This window comes from Parasteatoda tepidariorum, chromosome 4, assembly GCF_043381705.1.
Source record: "Parasteatoda tepidariorum isolate YZ-2023 chromosome 4, CAS_Ptep_4.0, whole genome shotgun sequence".
Lineage (NCBI taxonomy): Eukaryota > Metazoa > Arthropoda > Arachnida > Araneae > Theridiidae > Parasteatoda > Parasteatoda tepidariorum.
Genome location: NC_092207.1, coordinates 1595227 through 1618197, shown reverse-complemented (window position 1 = coordinate 1618197; position 22971 = coordinate 1595227). Strand labels below are relative to the sequence as shown.

The 22971-nt window shown below is 28.6% G+C and overlaps 1 protein-coding gene across 2 annotated transcripts in view; it reads left to right on the top strand.

The window, feature by feature from the left end:
* Positions 1–22971, top strand: part of LOC107454693 (retinoblastoma-like protein 1) — a 60941-nt gene that overhangs the window by 14466 nt on the left and 23504 nt on the right. For both annotated transcript variants that reach the window (XM_043052517.2, XM_043052516.2), the window contains 9 exons: positions 263–432; positions 5615–5696; positions 6604–6741; positions 11540–11622; positions 11714–11834; positions 13261–13368; positions 16266–16356; positions 19180–19356; positions 21892–22064. In XM_043052517.2, the coding sequence (XP_042908451.1) occupies positions 263–432; positions 5615–5696; positions 6604–6741; positions 11540–11622; positions 11714–11834; positions 13261–13368; positions 16266–16356; positions 19180–19356; positions 21892–22064 (1143 nt within the window). The remainder of the gene's footprint in view (positions 1–262; positions 433–5614; positions 5697–6603; positions 6742–11539; positions 11623–11713; positions 11835–13260; positions 13369–16265; positions 16357–19179; positions 19357–21891; positions 22065–22971) is intronic.

Here is a 22971-nt window from a genome sequence, read left to right as displayed (position 1 = left end):
AAAAGAAGAAAAAAATTACTTGCTTTTGTATTTTTTTCGGCTATTTTATTGTTTCCACTCTTTCTTTATCTTTTTTTTTTTTTAATTAAAAATCTATAAATATGAAGATGCAGAGTATAACTGTTTTTGTCGGCGAAAATAATAACTTCATTAAGTCATGAAAGGTTTTTAGAATTAGTCATGAATTTGAAAATCTAAAATTTGGCAGATAACCCGTATATAGTTCAGATTGCTGAATTTAAGATATTTATAATTATTTTAGACACGGACACTGTTGCCCTCCACTCCTTTGACGGGACGGAAATATCTCAAAGAGAAGGATCCGACTTACATCACGCCAGTGTCCACAGCTACGCAAAGTGTGAGCCGCTTACAGACTCTACTCGCTGGACGAAAGCCATCACCTTCTGAAACACTGTTGGAAATTTTTAGGTGAGTATTTTTATGCTTTATATTTCGAATGTATTGTTAACCATTTGAAACATCTCTCGATTTTAATCGCCTCAATGGTAAAACATGCTGCCATTTATAGGTACAGTAGAGAACCAATTATCCGGGGTGCTCGGGACCATCGCTATCCCGGATATCTGAATTTCCAGGTTTTCTGGATCGACCAAATAGTGTCGTTAATCTATGTTTTATCAAACCCAAATTACAAAGAAAAAGTGTAGCGCATGAAGTAGAAGAAAAAGAAAGGAAAAGTTTAGACAAGAAAAACAAATTTAAAAAATACAGAATTCTCATATTTATTTTTTAAAAATAATTACAATTCCTAAACTAACTAATATAAACAAAACCAATGATTAAATAATGCATTATATTTCATGCATACCTAATTATACGGGGAGAAACTATAAAATAAAAGGAAAACTTATTAATCTAAGTAAAAACACTTGAAAATTAGCGAACAGAAACGATAGTTGAAAAAGGTACTAGCATAAATATTAAAACCCAGACCAAGGCAAGATCAACGGAATTTTAAAAAAAAAAAACTAATGATAAAATTTATGAATGAAAAGAATTAATTTATTGAGAGCGAAATTTATTGTGAAAAGAAAAAGAAATCAAACGTATTGGAATCAGAAAAACAAAACTGCAATCTGCTTCATAAAATAATCCTATGTTTAAATTAATAAACAATTCTCCTTTTATTTTTTATTTTTTTGTTGATAAAAACAAGATTTTTAATTACAGCAGATGTGATTCCACACCAAGAAAAACTTGCAAATGATACCGCACTNTTTTTTTGTTGATAAAAACACGATTTTTAATTACAGCAGATGTGATTCCACACCAAGAAAAACTTGCAAATGATACCGCACTTCCAAAGAATCAGAATTTATTCAAAAGAAAAGGATTTCATTTTTATTAATCAATGTCAAATAGATAAATATATTTTTCACTTTCATTTTCTGTTCACTGATATGCATGCAATGCATTTTCCCCACCCCCTCGTAAATCAAACAGAAAACGAAATCAGCATGCCACACCCTTGAGTTTGATTGACGGCCTAAAGGAGAAAATAAAACATTCCTTCCTTCCTTCCCTGCCTCCTCTCTATCTTCAAGGTCATGGAGGAAATGACGCTTCTCTGGGTAAACGGGGGGAAAATTCTCCCCTTCCTCACATTTTCCTCTACTCAACTTCAAGGATGAGTCCAATTTCCACTTTTTTTTCCTTCATAATCAATCCTTCTAGTTTAAAATGGCAGGAAAACCGAGCAAAATTTTTCCCGGTTATCTGGATACCGGATAAATGGTTCTCTACTGTAATACATGGTGCATAGCATTTTTAAAAAGTGCTTATTTTCAATTTTTGTTTTTTAAAAGCCCTTAACAAACCGTTAATTTTCAAGAAAACGGTCATAAAAGTGCCTATTTTGCCAAATACACGTATTTCATTAGTGCTGACATCTAGTTTATAATAAACTATCCTGGTACTGCCATCTGGCGTGTAAAATGAGAAATAAAATGTTTTCCGGGCAAAAAAAAATAATTATTAGTTTTATTCTTATAGTCGCATTAACACTCCACACAACACTCCAGCCTGGAAATTTCACGAGAGCGAGAAGGAGGGGGTTAAAGGCGATTTTTTTCTTAGATGTTTTTAAAAAGTGCTTAATTTCCATTTTTTGAAAAGGAGATTTTTGTTTCTTTACCATGTCGATTTTCGCCAAGGTATTATGCAAAATCTTGCTTTTTACATTGTTCTATTCAACGTTTTCGCAAATCATTCAACCAAAATCCATTATGCCCTACCGTCGATCCTTACCGTAAAAAAGCGTTGAACATTTTGCATGTTTAATTAAATACTTGCAAGTTCTCGTGTGCATCTACTGAGCTGAGTTCGGTGAGATTCTCACACTCTCGAGTACAACTCTGCTGCATTTTGCAAAATATTCTCAATTTCCACCCTCTGAAATCAAACCGAAAAATCTCTAGATTCTAGAAAAGATTCTAGCACTCTTGAGTGCAACTCTGCTGCATTTTGCAAGATATTCTCAATTTCCACTCTCTGAAATCGAGCCGAAAAATCTCTCCATCTTTTTATGGTGGCTAATATAATCAAGAAAAGAGTTCTTTGTCAGAAATTAATTATTTTATCATGATCACGTAAGTCTTTGGAAATTATTTTGCATTTTGTTAATGTATATAGTGCTTAGAAATATTTTTTGGGTGCTTAAAAAGTACTTAAAAGGTGCTTATTTTTGTTAAGAGATTCGGCTACGCACCTTGCATTTGAAACAGCTTTTGATTTCAATCGCCTCAATGTTGAAATATGCAGCCATTTATAGGTAATAAAAAGTTGAAAAATTTGAATGGCTTATACTAAGTTGAAATTGTTGATGGAAAACCTAATATGTAAACATTTTTTTAATTTTTTTTATTTATTCATTTGCATCACTAGTTTCTTTGAAGTATCTTAAACTTTTTTTTACTGAGTATTTTAGCAACTATCTTTAGATATTTAGTTTTATGCAACATACTTAAGGAATTTCATTGTTTTTTTCTATTTTAAATATGAGTTGGGATTATTGTGAAATTATCTGAAACTATCAGCAGCTGAAGCTATTTAACCTTTTGCTTTTGGTGTTTAGCATGTTAAAGCTTGTTATTCTGGTTCATTTGTTATAACAGGGTTCTCACGGTCCTTAAAAGTCCTTAAAAATTGCTTATTAATATTTTATTTATTTATTTTTTTGAAAATAAGGGCCCTTAAAAGTAAGTAATTTTAGTAAGAAGGTCTTTGAAAGTCCTTAATTTTTTAGCAACACTATAGTTGATCAGAACAATTTTTCTGTTAAATTTTTAAAAGCAAAATGTCGTTCTTTTATCACTTAGAATTAGACCATGCATCAAGGGTAAAGCATTTTAGAGAGACAAAAATTAATGTGGGGGGGGGGGCTAAAGGCAAGGGAAGAAAGGCATGTCCTTTCATTAATATATTCCACCTTTTGGCTAGAATGATACTCTATGAGGAGAGTGAAGCATCCTAAAAGAAAAGAATTATGTGAACAAGGGGGATACTGCACAGTCCTTTTTTGGGGGGTGGGCAGATTTAAGGTACCTAAGTAGAAGACGCACACTAACCTTCAAAATTGGCAGAATTCAGGAAATTCAGTTCTACTGGTAACGCATTTGCTTATAGGAATTAAAGTAAAATGCTAATGAAAGAAGTATCAGAAAGAGAAAAAAAATTTAACTAGAGTTCTTAACGAAAACTATTTCCTAAAATCTTGAGGAATTAAATAAATTTGTATAATATTTCAATGTGTAATAAGTTACTGTAAATTTATAGAAAACATAAAAAAAATTTAAAATTCATTATTGCACTAAAAATTAAATATATCTGTAAGAAACAACAGGGTTTGAAAAATCCCAGCCCATCTATGTTTTTCACCAAAACCTGGGGTTTATTGGTTTTTGATGAAGACCTCAAGGGTTTTTTTTTTTTCTTTTCTTTCAAAAATGCTTAATTTTTTTTTTACGAGTACTAAATAAGAAAGCATGATTTGCTTCTAACAAGAAAGTTAAATATTTGGTAACTATTTATAATTTGTTTTGTTGCAATGTAAATTTTTAAGTTTTATATTGTTATGCTATTATTTTTATATCTTAAGGATAAGCAGATTGTTACATAAAAATTTAAATCTACGTTACCAAAAGATCTTTAAATTTTAATAATAATTTTTTTATTCAGTTAACATTGCAACGTAATGTACTGTTTTTAATTTTTGTTCAATTTTTGGTTGCTTTAAAATTAGTTCTTGTTTTTTGCCTCAATGTTTAGTAACATCATGTAAAGTTAATTCCTAATAACAGGTCTGACTGGAAATAATTTTGTTAAAGTTCATCCTAAAGTAAATATAACACATTTGTTGGTCTAGTAACAAAATATAAAAAGTAGTTGTAATAATTTTTTCAATGTTTTTGGCAAATTTCTTTTTTTACTCTTTTTTTTTAATATACATGAAAAAAAATTGCAAATCTTAATTTCTGCATTTAGTTTTACAATTCAATTTCAATGAAATCATTGAACATGGAATACAGATTAGTTTCATACCTTTAGTTTTACAATCTCAATGATGTTAACTTTTAACNCAAATTTCTTTTTTTACTCTTTTTTTTAATATACATGAAAAAAAAATTGCAAATCTTAATTTCTGCTCTTCGTTTTACAATTCAATTTCAATGAAATCATTGAACATGAAATACAGATTAGTTTCATACCTTTAGTTTCACAATCTCAATAATGTTAACTTTTAACAATCTGAAAATGTTTTTTTTTATTTTTTAAAACGACTAGAGTTTGTAAAAATTGCCTAATGCTTCTTTGGCGAGTCCTGTTAATATCTGTTAATTAATACAGTTATATCAGTGCTTACAATTTATTATTTTGTTTTTATCTATTGATTTTTATTTAGAAAGGTAAATAATGTGCACTGTCACTGGTTGCAAAAATGTATATTCAATGATAAACAATCATTCAATTTTTAAAGTCCTTAATTTTTCAAAAAAGTATTTAAATTTTTTCAACAAAAAAAAGTCCTTTTAAAGTGCTTAATTTTTGCTTTGTTCAGAGGTGATTGTGCTCCGGAAGAAGTCCGGATTTCCGGATTTTTCGCTAACCGTTATCCGAAAATCCAAGGTCCAGAAGTTTCAAGAAATCATTGATCGCATTTATGTATAAAAATTCTTGCATACTTTATTTAAAAATATCGGAACTAGAATTTATAATTGGCATCTCTTTCATTTGTAAATATTTTTTCTGGTAGAATAATAAATGTGATTAGAGATGAAAATAAGCTTATTCAAAATTTTAAATTTAAATTATGCTGCATATAATTTATTTGGAATTTCATGTTATGAAAATATCAATGATTTAAATTTTTAAAGACAATAATTTTTTTTTAAATGCGTCATTAATGCTTTTACTCTAGAGATTTTCAGGATTTTTTAGTTGGGCTCACAATCACCCCTGTTTGTTAAAAGAGTGGGAACCCTATATAACAGTTGTTAGCTAATAGTAAAAAATTGAGGTATTTTTGGATATAGTGAATGCTTTGTACTCTGTGAGTGTCACGTGTGTGATAATGTCTTGTATTTTATTCCAGAGAATGCAACAACAACCCTGAAACAAGAATAAGTGACAGAGTGAAGGAAATGGGAGAAACCTTTTGCACATGTTATGCACAAGTAAACATATATATATATTTTAGAGAATTCGGTAATTATCAAATTTTGTAATAATAGTGTTTGCAGGAAGATTTTGGTCTTATTTTAATTTCAACATTTGTATTTTCTTCAAACTCTTTTTTTTATTAAATGTCAACTAAAACCAATTTTAAATTATTTCATATCAATTAAATTCTGTTTAAAACGCTTTATAAAGATAATGTTAAATAGTTATTAACTATTGTAAATTTAGTTTATTTGTTTTAAGTTTTATTCCATAAAAATACTCTTTTCTTACTTATTTCACGATTATCTAATTTTTGCTTTCGTAATAAGTTTTTGACGCTTTAAACCAGGTTTTATGCTGTCAAAAAACCAACTTTGATATGTGTCGATAAATTTTGCCCAAACAATCCCTGTCCAAATTATTAGACACACTCTAATATTCAGTGTAACATCTTAATTATCAGGTGATACTCTACAGCTTTATTGTTTTTTTGCGGCTGAAACCGGTTTGCAGTTGTTTACGTTCGTGTCTCCATTGGTTAACATTGTAATGCAATACGTTAAATACAAGTAGGAAGCATATAAAAATCCATTACATGTTTAAATATTAAAGCCGATAAACTCGTGCAAATCTTGTCATTAATAAAACACTACAGTGCTTCTTATAGTTTGATCTAATTATTATATACTAATATAATAATTTATGTAATAGATATTCAATATTTATATAATATAGGGTCGAATTTATATTATCTACCTGTCTAATTTCACCTATTGATACACTAACGTAAACAAGTGCAAACCTCGTCAAAACAATACTGTATAGTATGATAATTAAGATAGAATCTTAGAGTGTTTTTAATTTGGCTCACGGACTATGTAAAATTTATTTTATTTTTGATGAACATTTTGTGTGTTTCAGCCATCTGAAGATCACCCAGGCTCTCACATTGATTTTGCAAAGAAAAGGTTGTCATTGGCTGAAAACTTGTACTACAAAGCTTTAGAAGACATCATGTTAATGGAGCAGAAAAGACTCCCTCCGAAAACAGATTTCTCTGTAAGTCCCTTATTATCTCCCTTTGTGCTATTTTTTTAAAAAAAAAAAACTTTTTTCTTCTCTCCGAATAGGTTTTGAAATTGATTGACCAACTTGTATGGATTTAAATTTTTTTACTGAAATTTTTCAATTCAATATTTGTATACAAATTTGAGATGAATATTAGAAAGATATATATAGTGTGTCTAGAACTCCCCTAGCCATTCATCTAGGCTCATGGTGGTGACTATAGTAACAAGGTTTAACTATTTCAAGTAGGTCATTGTTTAGGACAGGTTTTATCTCGAGTAGGCGAGAAAAAAGGGAATCTTTTTCTTCGATCTATTGTGTTAGCCCTAGAGTGAAGTGAAGCTAGCCTCCCTGAAATGTGCTATTATTGTTTCTGTGGCAGCAGACGACCTCAGACTTTGTGGCAGAGGGAGCTCTTACCATAGACAAACTATATTTCCTTTAAGTTTGTGAACTTAAGGTATAGAGGGTTTTCCTTAGCAGAGTTTAAAATTGGGGGGGGGGATATGTTATGACCCGTTGTATTCTGAGTAATTAAATGCTAAATATAAAAGTTCCAAAGTTACAGTGTAAATACTGAAATCTGCTTATTGCTATTTTCTTAATTGGAATTTGTCCACTATTTTATTTCGGTAAAGCTATTTATTTAAAGTTTAATCCTTAGATCTATTTTTCCATTTTCAAAACATTTTCACTTTTTCCCTTTCAACTCTAAGGAAAATTGAACTATAAAAGCTTTTGCATTGTTTAAAAAGACGTTTGCATTTAAATAATGTTTGTGCCTAGCAGGGATGAGATTCTTCCGCGGATTTCCGCTTTTTTTCAGATTTTTCCCGCTAATTTCCTCTGAAATTTTTTTTTGCCCAAGTTAAAATGTTTTATGAGGAATTTAATTTTCCGCGGAGGGAAATTGTTGAAGTCCCTTTTCCTCCCTCTGAAGTTTCTCTAAAAATCATTTCCTTGGGATAAAACTGGTTGACCTTTATACAGGGATGAGATTTTTTTTGTCTCTCGNATATATATATATATTCTTTTTTTTCTTTCTTTTTTTTGTTTTTTGGATTTCCTCTTTTTTACTTTCTGACTACTCTCATCCCTGGTGCCTAGGTTAAACACTAGTGGGAAGTTTATAACACTGAGCTATATTTAAGATATGGAGTAGCCAGAGTTCTCCCTAGGAATAAAAAAGGACAGGGTTCTTCTTTACACTAAAGGACACTCATTTACCACCATTAAAATTTATCAAAGTAATGTAATATTATGCAATAACTAAATTTGGTCCTCAGCGTTTTTTAAATTATCCTCTTATACTATTTCGTGTTAAAAAATTCACTAATTAATTCTTTTACTCATTATCAAAATTACAGCAAAATTTGAAGCTTTTTTTTTTGTAAAGAGAGGGCAGGGATAAGTACCTTATTTTAAAAAAGCTTATTTTAATATTAATAATTGAGTTTAATTTTAGGAATCGACTTAGGTAATTAAAGTCTAATTAATGCAAATAAATTGGTACAAAAGTCTGAAAAAAGTTTCTTCTGACATCACAATATTCTTCTGTAAAAACACAGGACAGCTTTTTATTTATATTTTAATCTTAAAAAATATTTAAGGATTTTTTATTTATTTATTTATTGCATAGAAAGCTATTTAAAGGCACTGACTAATCAGTGGCTATACAGTCAAATCTAGTCAGCAATGTAACTCTCCTGTCTCCAAACACAATTACTTTTTTCACCATAGGTTCATTTTTTTTAGGCTAGGCTACATATATATTTCAATAGAATATCATTTTAATGTAACAGAGTTTCAGGGTTCCCACGGTACTTGAAAAACCTTGAAAGTCTTTGAATTTAGTTAGAAAAAAAATCAGGGCCCTGAAAAGTTCTTGAATTCTGCCATAGGGTACTTGAAAAGTACTTGATTTTTTAGGATTTAAAATAATAGTAATATTTCTTACAAAAAAGCAGTAAAAATAAATAAATTCAAAGGAAGATTATAGAAATTCTGATAGATGCAATTTTTAATGCTTGAAGTGAAAAGGGGTTAAAGAAGATGCAAAACTTTTCTCTCCTAGATTTTTCACACCAGATTATTTTATTGTTCTTCTCTCTAATGTTTTAAAAGCTGAAATTTCTAGCAAATTTTAGGTTTTAGACATAGTTTTCGAATGATATATAGTGTTTAATCGATTTAGAAATATGTTCAATGTGTTAACTTCATTATTATGGCATGTTAATATTGTTATCCTATTTGTTCTTTTAATTTATGTGCGAAGGATAATTAATTTTTTTATAATTTATAATCATATTTTTACATTTAGTTTTTCCTGCAAATAAATAAATATTAGTTCCACGGGTTTCATTGATTATGAATAAACATCGTGATTCACATTAAGCTGATTTTTGATTTGCGGATTAGAATTCATATAAAATGTTCTACGAATTGCGATTTCAGTGATATGGATTAATAAATCACATCAAATATTGCTCTAAAGTGATTTGCAAATTACTCATCAGGATTCGTATTAAGGTATTTTATAAATCACACATCATGATTTCAATTAAAGTTATTTCTGAATAATGCCTCACAATTCTTATTCTAGTAGTTTACAAATCACACATTGGGATTCACAAAAGAGAGATTTAAGAATAACCACTCGCAATTCTCATCAAAATGATTTAAGAATCACACATAGCTGTTCTAGATTAAGCACCTTTCGAATCACAAATTGGAATTTACATCATAATTATCACTCTTCACATGAAAATTATTACATAATCACGCAACAGAATTCACATAAAAGTGATTTATGTATCACACATTGTGATTTACGTCTTGTTAGTTTATGCGTTTTGTGTCATTTGCTATTCATATTGTTCCGATTTAAGAAGCATACCCCGCAATTCAATTTAAATTTACAAGTCACACATTGTGATAAGTAATTTATGCAATCTTCGAGACTTACTTCACCTTTCTTATAATTTTGATTTACATATAGTATATCTAGATTCGTATAAATGCGATTTAAAAATTATGCTTAGTGAAAATTACACAGATTCACAAAATTTTAAAAATAATGCTTCACATTTTATGGATATATTTTAAAGAAAATAAAGCTTGGTCAGTCTTAGTTAGTTATCTGTAAAATATTATCCTATAATAAATTTTATATGTTCAAAATACATTACTGTGATATTTTGAAATAGCAAAATAGATAATTTGTTATTAAAATTGAAAAAGATATGTTAAATGGATATATTTTGATATTTTATCTAATTATATACATTTCCTGTAACCTAACATGTTAAAAAAAGTATTTATATTGTAATAACCATACAATCACTCAAACATTATCAATTATTTACTGTGCTTGTTTAATGTAGTATGCATTATTCATTAATTCTTATTCACTTCATTTAATTTTTCACAAAGAGTTTCACTGATGCTAGTTTTTGAATGTTGGCTAGTATCGTTTGTATGTCAATTGGATTTTTTTTTCTTCTTTTTTTTGTCAATCGGAATATTTTAAAGTGATTTGAAACAGCAATGTAACTATCAACCATTTGTATTATTAGCTGATAAATTTAATAAAAAAATTATTATTATTTTTTTTTTGTCAAATAAGCATTAAAAATAAACAATTTCTGGTTCTACGTAATTGTTTGGTTGACATGTACTTAGCATATAACTGTAATACCAAACAGGTCCTTGAAAAATTTGATTTTAGGTCCTTGAAAGTCATGGAAAAGTTCTTGAATTTTTTTTAAAAAATTGAGTGGGAACTCTGCAGAGGATAAAAAAGAAACCAATTTTAGAAAAACCCACTTAAGGGTGGGTTTTACCCAGTAAAACCCATAGCTCTTCAATTCATTGAGATTGTGTGCCTGAATTTACATGATCACTAGATAAAATGTTATTTAGTGTGATGTGTTCTGTTTTTGTGCTCTGCTTTTACCATATCTGATGCATTTATATTTGTTATTAGCATATAGAATTTCTATAAAATTAGTATCTACATTAGCCAAGTGTTCTAATCTTCTTTTTTTTCTTTTTTTTTTTAAGTAGATTAAATGTAGATAGGCTGATTTTGAGTTAAGCTATTTTATTAAAATTGCAATCGTATACCTGTCAAGTCTCCTGTTTTTTAACGAAGACTCCTGTATTTTACAACTATCTCCTGTTTACCTGTATATTCTCAAATTTCTCCTTATTTGCCTAAGAAATTTTTACAAATTATCATTTTGGTTTAAATTTCGAAGTTATATTATTAAAAAAGTAAGAAGTGTTTTGTAATGATTCTCTTTTTAAATGACAACCTTGAAATGACAGGTCTTCAGGTAACAATTCTTCTTTTAAACACGAATGATAAATCAGGTAACAAACACATGTATACAAAAAATATTACTCAAGAAAGTCTTAAAACACAATGATCATTGAGCCAAATGGCCTCAAAACACACCAAAGACACTAATCTAGAAGTAAAGCGCTTGCAGCGCTCCCTAGTGTAGAAAACACCATCCATAGGTGGTTAAGAAAACAACCTGACAAAATTAAATGCAAGAAGGGCATATTTATAGGGATGAGGAGTAGTAATCTGTAGAGGTAGAGTAGTGCATGGAGTTCTTTATTTAGTAGTGACTTAAATTATTCTAGTAAGTTATATAAACTTGAAAAATGTTGTTACTTCTTCTGAAGCCATCTCAATGTTTTATACTATAGCATGAATTTCTTTTTTCAAAGATGTTTTTAAATTTACTTTTTTTTCTTTGTGTCCTTTTTTTATTTTTAGAATATGCTGGATCTTGATCCTTTTCACCGTTCACTGTTTGCTTGTTGCTTAGAAATAGTTATTTTTTCTTACAACTCTCAAAGGTAAATTAAACATTTCACTACTAATTTTTTTTTTTTTTTTAATAATTTTCTTTGTTTTGTGTTGCAAATAATGTTTTTTTTTTCCAACTAGGTCTTTTCCTTGGGTGCTGCAAATATTCAATCTTCAACCTTATTACTTTTATAAAGTAATTGAATTACTCATAAGAGCAGAAGATGGCTTATCCAGAGATGTTGTTAAGCATTTAAATCATGTAAGTTTGCCTTTGTCCTTAAACAGGGGATTGAACTCAATTCGGGAAATAAGTCTTTGCTAAAAACTTAGAAAAAAAAGTCTATTAACAATTGAAATTGCAAGATTTTTCTGTTTCAAGGTAAATGTAGGATAAAGTAATTCGATGCAATATTTTAGGTTTTATTAGAGCTTTTATCGAAACTTTTTAAAAATTTATTTTAAATGTTTGTGCAATTTTGAATGTGTAATTGTAACTTAATGAAGATTTTTAAATTTGTTTTCAAGTTTATTGATACTCATGATTTAAAAAAAAAAATTTTATTTTTAAAAACTATATTTTGAGCCCAGTGGCAGAAAGTTTTGTAGCTGTCTGCAACAAGCTCTTAGAATTTCGTAATCTGTCTGCAAACTTTGCGTGTTAACTACAAACAGGGTAGTTTTCACAAGTATGTAAAAAATAAATACTTGGAAGAAAAAAAATTATATTTTTATTTGAAAACATGGTAAACATAACGCATTCTCATTTATTTTGTTTAATGCTTTTGATGTTACAAATTTTTTCACTAGCTCACTTCTGGTTGGATTTTTGATGTACGATGGATAAGCTGAACCATACATTGATATTTACGCTGCTTTTAAAAACATCTCAGTACCTTTAAAATCAGAAGGGGCCCCATTTAATTGATTAAAAACCATTTATCATTAGTGTCTTCTTCATCTGGGAATGCATTTTTGATAACTTACTATTTTTGATAAATTTTTGTTCCTGTTCAGACAACTATTTTCATAGTTTTAGGCAACTAAAAGCAACTGTTTTTGTTCATTTTTTACTGTGGCAACCCTGTGCATAAACCATAATTAAATATTCTCTTAATCAATTGTTCTTATCTTATGTTTCTTCACAGAATGTTTTAAATATGTGTTACAGACCCATCTTTGCCCAGGTTTGGATCCAATGTAAATCTTGATTAAGGGGTCGTCTTATAAAATCTGTGTCAGTTTTTTTTTTAACTAATTCACATCCACGTACAATCTTATCTCACATACCTGCTAACTTGTACAGTGTATGGAATTTTATTTGATCGTACAGTTGTGCTGGCATATGGTTTGTTTTTATTTCCATTTCTTAAGTTTTTTTAAGAAGGAAAAAAAATAATATGCTTATTTAAAGTGCAAATACAAGGGTTTACAAAATTTTAAATACTGATATGTAATTCTTCACTTAAAAAAACAAACAAGTAATTTGTTTTGTTTTGGGAGATTATTGTGTGAAGCGCAAACAATCTGCAAAATTTTCCATGTAACGAACTTATAATCGGGATTTAGCGAATTCGATAAATAGATGTCCGACTGTATGTGTATATATACTTTTTTCCTTAAAGAAATGGATAACAAAATAAATAAAGAGTGTGAGAAATAAAAATTAAATTTTAATTGCTTTTCAGATTGAGGAACAGATTCTGGAAAGTTTAGCCTGGAAATCTGAATCTGCTCTCTGGGATGCAATACAAGATACCCGTTCATCTGCTTTGAATCTACCATCTTGTGAAGATGTAAGATTTATTCATTCACATACTTTGTTAAAAATATTCATGTTCACATTTTTTTTTCTGTTATCATTGTTAATTTTTTTTTATTTCATCACATTCTGTGGAAGATTGAGTATTAAGACACTATTTTTGTCCATTTAAATTTTATGCTTGTTTTAATTATTTTAGTTAAACTTTCTTGTGTTTGTAATAATCACAATGCACCTTTTAAAAAAATATTTTATGAGTATATTTTTAATTTATAATAAAATAGTTAATAGCCCTGTGGCAGAACGGAGACATTGTCACAGAACGTTACCGATTTCACGCAGAAGGATTTTTCCTTTGGGAGGTAAAAACTTAGGTTTTCTTTTATGCAGAAATTTTCGAAAGATTTTTCTTTGCTTCAGAATTATATTCAAAAGATGCTTTTCTCGCTCACCGGAGTGGAGAGAAATGCTTGTGATTTTTCTGTTCTCATTTGAGAATAATGAAAAATAAGGAGTAATGAATAAAAAAAAATTGGTTTTCTTTTCTGCAGAAATGTTTGTTCTATTTTTTATGCAATTATTACTATTGATTTCCACATAGCTTAAAATCAAATATTTTTAATACTAAATTATTTATTACAACAATTGAATCTCAAAATGAAAACACACATTTAGTAACCCCTTTTTGAAAAGTCCAATTTGCATGATTTTGCCAGCGAGATTTTTTTGTTTGTTTTTTGATGTGATGATGATATGATTTACAAAAGACGGGGGGGGGGGGGGGNGGGGGGGGGGGGGGGAGTAATTAGTATGTTTTCCCCGTACAGAATGCAAGAATATCTACATAATATTAGAATAAAAAATATCTATATATATATTTGCTTTACACGGCACCAAAAAAAAGCCTCATTACAACTCCCCGAATGGCAATGTTAGAAAATCGACCAATGATTGCTGCTAAAAATGTCACATGGCAAATATAGTTGAGGTGGCTCAATATATAGCGCTTTTAAAGACGGAAATAATAACCAGAGTGAGCATTATCAGGTTGTTTAATTCAGATTCATGAGCGCTTGACGTAACAAATCCTTCAATTCTATAAGTGTTGTATCGCCAAATGCCCAGATTAACAATTGTGTTTTTAAATAAATTCTGTAAAAAGTTTTATGTAGAAAAACTTCTATCCAGGTACTTCTACAACTGCTTTTTGAAGAACTTGGCTCATTGATTAAAAATATTGTTTTAATTTTGCAGTACTAACTTTACTCCTACTTACATTATTGCTATGACCCTCTTTCATTACATTTTACGACTTCATGCTAAATTTGAGGACTTTAAGTTGTTTTGTGGTTGAATACTGACATTTAGAAATGTGTACATAAAAAAAATAATATTTAGAGGTTAAGAGTTGCCTCAGAAAAATTTGAATTGTTGACATTGAACTTAACAATGGAAACAATCGTTTTTGTGAAAAATTGAATTGTATTGTTGACATCAAAACTAAAAATATTGTGTTTCAACTTAACAATACTACCTTAATTTATACTTTAGAATTGCCTCGGAGAAATTTGAATTGTTAGCAATGACTTAAACAAAAAGTTTTATTTTAACTGACAAATACTATATTATAATTTTAACTTTTTCTATGACTATACTCATTTTCTTACTCTTTTCTTTGTTTTTTATACATTTTATATTTTTGTGATAAAATAAAAAACTTATAATTGTTCTGATGAAAACACAAAATGATGGGCTTCATCAACAATCTAAAATATATACATTTATTTTACAAATTCCATATTATTAGGGTGGCTCCCTTTAGAGAATTAAAAATACAAAATTATCTTCATCGAAGCACATGCTTTACATCCGGCATTCAGTGGCAGACTACTATTTCATATTGTTTTACAACACATGGCTTTAGCCCTCTAGTGGGAAAGACTTTAAAACAAAACTTACAACAGTTACTTTTCTCAACAACTGAAATTTAGAATTGTGTGATTAAGAAAAATATGTGAACTGTTTGCAATTTCAAATTAATATTAGCAAATCATGATTTAGAATTTTCTACAGTGAAAAGTTTTCGGAACTTCAGTATTCAAAAAAGTATACAAAAGCTAGACGTTAAGAATGTATCCAATGAGCGAGCATTGGATTGCGAAACATTCCGAAAAGAACTGTGTAAGCAGTTCCGGGGGTTGACGAGCGCCAGCGAGCAGGGGGCGAAGCGTCCTAGTATTACATATTCAATTAAAAGAGTTTTTTTCTTTGACGCTTCTATTGCTTTAAATTAGTAACATGTATATTTGTTATTTTAAAAGTATCTTGCAGGAAGATATTATTATTAGAGTGATATGTCGCAGAAAGCCCGAAAAAATTCTGCCGCAGGGGTTAATAGAATCGGGGGTGATTGTGGTCCGAAAAAATTTGGGTTTCCTGATTTTTCGCGAAACCGCGATTCAAGAATTCATCGATCACATTAATTAAAACTTCTTTTATGTTTTATTGAAAAATATTCGAACTAGAAATTATACTTGGCATCTCTTTAATTTGTAAATATTTTTTCTGATAGAATAATAAATGTGATTAGGGATAAAAGTAAACTTACACATAATTATTCATTTAAATTATGTTGCATATACTTCATTTAGAATATCATATTTAGAAAATATCAATGATTTAAATTTATAAAGATATTTTGAATGATTTTACGCAAGAAGTTTTCAGGATTTTTGAGTTGGGGCCCACAATCATCCCTGTAGATTCTAATGACATCTTCCACAAGTAAAATATTTGTTGTGATTGTAATGAAGAACTTAGTATGTAACTTTTTTTTCTGTGAAACTGGCTAATATCTTTTTTAGTCATATTATTTCTTTGTGATTATAAAAAGTGATTCAAACATTCAGTATTAAGTTATAACTATTACAGGTTTCTCTTCCAAGACCACCTAATTCATCTCAGTTAGTCTCATCGCCTCTGGCTCATCCTGCTGTTCGCAGAGTTACTTGTGGTCAAAAAAGTACATACACTCTTCTATGTTAAAATTTAATATTCATTTTTATAATAATATATAGTATATATTTTATTTATTTTTGCCTGTGTTTCTCAGTATTGTGTTTAAATTTAGCTCTTAAGTTTAACATGGTGCGTAATGTCTTTAAATAGTGCTTATTTTTGATTTTTGCTTTCTAAAATCCCTTAAAGGTGCTTTTTTTTATTGGGTGTTTTTAAAGAAATGCTTTATTTTCCTTTTTGAAAATTAGATTTTTTTTCTTCATCATGTTGATTTACACGACATATTGTGCAAAAACGTGCTTTTCACATTGTTTTGACAATTCTCTCGACCTCAATCCATTTCGGTGTACTGACGGCCCATATCGTTTGAAAGCGATAATCATTTTACATGGTTGATGTGCTCCTACTGAGCTGGGTTTGGTGTGATTATTGCACTCTCGTGTGCAACTTTGCTGCATTTTGCAAGATATTCTCCATTTTAGGCTTCATTTTCTACCCTCTGATATCGAACTGAAAAATCTCTTGCTCATTTTATAATGGCTAATATAGTCAAGGAAAAAGTTCTTTGTCAGAAACTAGTTATTTTATCATGATTGTGTAAAGTGTTTGAAAATTATTTTGCTTTTTATTAATGTATATAGTACTTCAAAATATTTTTTGAGTGCTTAGAATGTGCTTATTTTTTGTTGAAAAATTTGGCTATACTCCCTGTTTAAAGAGGCAGAAAGAAAAATTTTTCAAACAATGACAATGCTGCATGAAAACCAATGCAAGTGAGATGTTTTTGCTTTCTAAAAAAAAAGCTGTACTGATTAAAAATTTGATATGTTTTGACCCCCATGGCAGAATTGCATCAACATTGTCAAAGAATGTTACAGAGTTCTTGCAGGAAGATTTTTCTTTTGAAAAGTAAAAAAAAAAAAATTCCTTTTTTTTTTAAATAGAAATTTACACATAATATTTGAATCGTGCATTTAGATAATTTAATGGGGGTTTCATTATCCCGATATATTTCAAACAATATGGAAATTTGAATTGTGCATTTGAGTATTTACTTTTTAAGGCAATGATTCTATCAAATTTTTGGCAGTTGCTTTTGATTTTTTGTTTTGTTTTTAAATCCGATATTATTTATTACAACAGCTTTATCTCAAAACAAAACATGCAATTGAGAGGAGTCCGATTCACGTGATTTCGTCGTCTTGTCTTTTTTTCCGGCAAGTACTACTACGAATTTCATGATTTTTAATTAGTTTTTTTATTGTGAGGATTATTTACAAAATACGAAGGAAATAATTTGTGCTTTCTCCCATCCCAACAGAATGCGAGAATATCACCTATAATATTAGAATAAGAATTACATGTTCAAATAAAAAAATACATATGTATATATATTTTTTATGTTAGCACAGCTCTTGTTATTTTAAATTAGTAACATTTATGTTTGTTATTATTAAAAGTATCTTGCAGAAAGATATTAGTGCTAGAGAGATTTGTCGCACATAGCNAAAATACATATATATTTTTTTTTTTATGTTAGCACAGCTCTTGTTATTTTAAATTAGTAACATTTATGTTTGTTACTATTAAAAGTATCTTGCAGAAAGATATTAGTGCTAGAGAAATTTGTCTCACATACCTCAAAAAAATTCTGCCACAGGGGTTTTGACTGTGTCTGTCATATTACATATTGTATATAAAAAAATTAGGCAAGATTTGTTATTTTTTTAATTCCAAGATCTGTAGGTTCTGGAAATATACATCTTCTAGTTCATGTGTATTACAGTTGTGTAAGTCAATCCCCTAAATTTCATTCTGATTTAAGAGCTACAAAAAAAAAATTATGCACTTAAATATAGTTTTTATGTGATGTGTTAATAAAAAAAAACTGATGAAATCCACTAAATTGTAGTCTGTGAAGGGTAAAAAACTTTCCTTAAATATGCTAATTAGAAACATTTTTCTCACAATTTAAAAATTTTCTTATTTTGATTAACTGTTTCTGTTGTAATAAATAAAATATACAATTTTATGCACCTTAATTGAGCGATCACATAAATATGCTACCCATTTCTAAGAATGATTTTTTATTTAAAAAGATTTTTTGCCCCATTTTTAATTAAATAAGAAGACCAAATTCAAAACTAGTTTTAAACAAAAATGAATTCTAAATTTTAAAGAATGAACTCTCTAAAAATGTTTCCTTTTAGTTCTAAATTTAGTTATTTGCAGCAATAGTTAGCAAATACATAATTATAATCATAGCTATTAATGTCTTTTCATTTAAATGTTATTTTAATTTACAACTCAGTATTTAGTTTTTGAACATGACATTGCAGAGTTTTCTTGGTGTCACCTAATTTCAGAAAGCTTGGTTAATCATAAATAGTAATAAGCATATCTGCCAACTCTCCTGGATTTTCCTATAGACTACTGAATTTTGCTAGTTTCTTCTCATCTACTAGTTTTATTAAAATTCTCCTGAATTTAACACATTTTTAGAAAATTTCCTAAAATTGAGTAAGTTTCCTAAACAAAATCCCTATTAAAATAGCATTTTTGTGTGTAAAATATGTAGTACATTCTGCAACAATTATCATGAAATTTATATTATTTCGTAAAATTTACTTGATTTTTTTTTTCTATCCATGTTGGCAGCTATTAATTAATTCAAAGTACATAGCATTTGATTTTATACTAATTAACCTGTTTATAAAAGTGGCCTTATTGTCAATGTAATTTTTAATAATTAGTAGTCAATTTTAAAAAATATGTTTTTTAATATATTAAACTAAGAGTGTTGATGATATTTATTTTCTTAAAAAAGATCCTCAATCACCAATTGGATTAAGTGAGCGTTTTCAGTCTCCAGCTCCTGCTGCTATGTCCAGTGCTCGTAGGAAACTCTTCGCTGCCACAACATCTGTACCAACATCCAATCATGTTGGCAATGATAAATCAAACTCTGTCACTGCTGCCCGAAATGTCACTATAATACTCCAGTGTAAGTAAATAAATGCATTCATCCATTTAAGGATAAGTTTCCATTGGAATGAGCGGAACAAATGAACTCAGTCAATAAATAAATCTATATTTTATCATTATTATATTTGTTATTTTATTGCAAATAAGTTTTGAACCTGTTAGAAAGACAAAATTTTAAATAGCTTATATTTTATCATATTTTATAAAAAAAATAATAACTTATGTAAATTAAATCTTGACAATTTGTCAAATTTTATTTATTTCTCAGTCTTTAACTTAGAGCTTAACTATCAGGTAATTTTAGGAGAAAGAAATGTTTTTATAAATGCCGTTTTGAAAATAAAGAATTAAATAGATTGTTTTTTTTTAAATTTGTCAGAAAATGGAAAAAGTGTATTTTTAATACTAGATGACTCCAGAATTTCTTATACAGTTTTTTTGCTCGCTCCTTGTTCATTAGCTGAGCTAAAGTCAGACCTTCCAACTCTCCTGCTTACGTCTCAAATCTTCACCCTCCTGTCAGAATCTTATTGTGATCTATTTTATGTAATGTAAATAATATATTTTGAAATAAACTTCTTGTAGGAAATGTGAATCAGGTTTAATTTTCAATATTGCGCTACGTCGTGATGCAGAAAAAGTTTCCTGCTTTTTTACTTTCTAAGGTTGGCAGGTCTGTAATGTTATCGTAAACGAACTTTTTTAAGAAAGATCGAAATATCTGTATGAAAAGAGGAACAAATATATCTCAATGCTGATTTCAAGTCCTCTAAATAAAATAATTCCTAAGTTTCAATTAAAAGAAAGCAGACTAATTTATTCGAAAATGATGAATAAATAAACAAAAACTTATTTACTTTTTAAATTATTTTATTGAAGTTAATCTTAACAATTAAGTACTTATAATTAAAAAAACGAAGTGAAAAAAATTTACTAATACTTTTCTAAAACTAATATGGAGTTTAACAAAAGAAATATTTGTTGCTGACAAATGAGAATCAAAATATTATAATTTTACTTCTAAAAGTTTTTTCTGAACTAAATTATGTTGTACCAAAAGAACTACCAAAAATTAATTTAAAAACTGATGACCACATTAGTAACATTTCTATGTTATTCCTGGAATATATCTGCAAAAATCCAGTTAGGTTTTGCATTATGCGAAGTGGGTGCAATGTGAAATTTTTTTTAATAAGCAATACTGACTGGAATAATTTTTAAACGTAGAGAAGATTGTTGAGCTTTAAAGAAATTATGTGGGTGATAAATATTTTTAAATATATTATTNTTTTTTTCCTCCATGGATTTCTGAAAATTACCTGAAATAATTTAAAAGTTTATTATTTTAGTTTTTATAAATGAACTATTTCTAAATAAAATGAGGAATTATTTTGGTCAGCTGAATAATTTGATATTTTGGATGGCGGATGAATACAGAATAATAATTAAATATTTGGAGTACCAATAAAAGCATGCAATTACAGTAAATGGTAAGGCCAGATGTATATCTGTAATCACATTCTGCTAACTAGTATAACTTCGTAATACAGTTGCACTTTTTAAAATTGTATCTATTTTTTATTTTGAAGTAAAGGCTAAAATTCAATTAACTGATTAATACCTTGCAAAAGCATACTGTTCAAAGCTTTCATTTGATTTCCTTTTGTTATAATTCATAGCTAAAAAAAGTTTAAATCTGCTTGAAAAATGAAGATAAATCTGACAATTATTTGCTAAAACATCATTAAAAAAATCTTTTATTTATGTCCCAATCCTCAAAATGTTTAACTAATATGGCATAAAAATTCATGAAGCTATATTTTCTTTTATATCCCAAAAAATAAACATCCAAGTTTTTTTTTTTATTAAATTGCTGTCTTAATTTCTAAACAAATTTAAAAGTTTTGAAATTTAAATGTTAGTATTATGTGTATTTTTAAGATTTGCTGGAATAATTACCAAATAATGGAAAAACAACTATGGCATAACTTTTAAGTTAACTTTTAAGATTTCGTGAGAACCTATCATTGTATTCTATACATTTTCATCAATTCTTTTTCACCTTGCTTTGCGTAAAACTGATACGCTCTTTAAAATTGAATTTAAAAAAAATTTAATTGCTCAATATAGCTGCTGGTCATGTGCTTCATAGTTTAAATTTTCACTTTTTTTAAATGTATTGATAGTGCTACTTAGTATTTTCTAGGCATATGGACTACACCTGCAAAATTGTGGGGTTTTGCGAAAAGATTTTGTTTATTGACTGAGTCTTATACTTTGACAATCAATTGATAAAAATCACTCCACTGTTTAAATTTATGATCTTTAATTGAAAATAACGTTATTAGGATGCACAAATGTTTAATTTGTTGTATAACCTGATTGCTTTTCTGAGCTTAGCAGGGAAAAGAATGTGACAGTTACAGGATAAGGCTAACTTTCTGTTAATATAATCCCTTTAAAAAAGGAGTAAAAAAATATATTTGTTTATGCAGTGCTTATATGTTTTTTATTGTAATTTTTAGCTGTGACTTATGTAATATTTTCTCTTTAGCTGTGACTGATAATGCTGTGACTTATTTAACCAGGAATCCCAATCATGGGATAACATGTGTGCAAGCATTAGCTGGAAACTCAACATCTTCTCAATCTGTGCAACCCAAAACACCTTCAGAAACAATGATTAAGCCTAAGAGAACTGGTTCACTTGCTTTATTTTTCAGAAAGGTTTGCTCCTATTTCTTACTTTTTCTTTTAAAAAAATGCAGACAATGCTTGTTTGGAGTTTTATTTTCAAACAGTTGGTATTTACAACGACATGGTGCATTTTAAAAAATACTTAAAGACTTTCTATTTTTGTTTTTTAACTGCCTCCCTTACCAATTTGTTTGGAGAAAAAAAAGTCAAAATATTTTTTTATTTCATTAATAACTACAAAGAACTAAAACAAAACATAATACACAGGTTCTAAGTTGAAATTTTAATTTTTTTATGTGCAAGAAATATTTAATTTACCACCAGTTTACTCTCCCAAATTATCTCGGTCAAATGAAAAAAGTTAAATATATTAGTTTTTGTATATGTTCACATCTTCATCATCTGAAAAATCGTCTGCATCACTTTGGCTTGCGAACGTCATTTTTTTTACTCCTTTTCTATGTAAATTCATCCACCATCGTCTATACAATTGCACAAAACACGTCTGCAGTCCCACAAATAGCAAAACTCCCAAACAAATATTGACAAACTTTCAATCACAGCAGATTATTATAATTTTTTTTTTTTTTTTTTTTTTTTTTTCCGGCTGAATAAAAACGTGATAAAACAAAGAGTATTGGCGAATTCTGCTATGCTCGATTTTACTGAGAATAATAAATAAAATATATATATACATACGAGTTAACTCGCGATAATCAGAGAATAGGTTAAAAGCCTTTATGAGTGCTTTTTTTCATTGGAGGTTTTTAAAAAAGTGCTTAATATTTCCTTTTTGAAAATTGGATTTTTTTTCTTTTTATTTACTATGTCTATTTTTGCCATGTATTATGCAAATGGTGTGGTTTTCACATAGTGCTGGCCAACGTTTTCTCAATTTATTCAACCATAATCCATTTCGTCGTACTGTCGGTCTGCA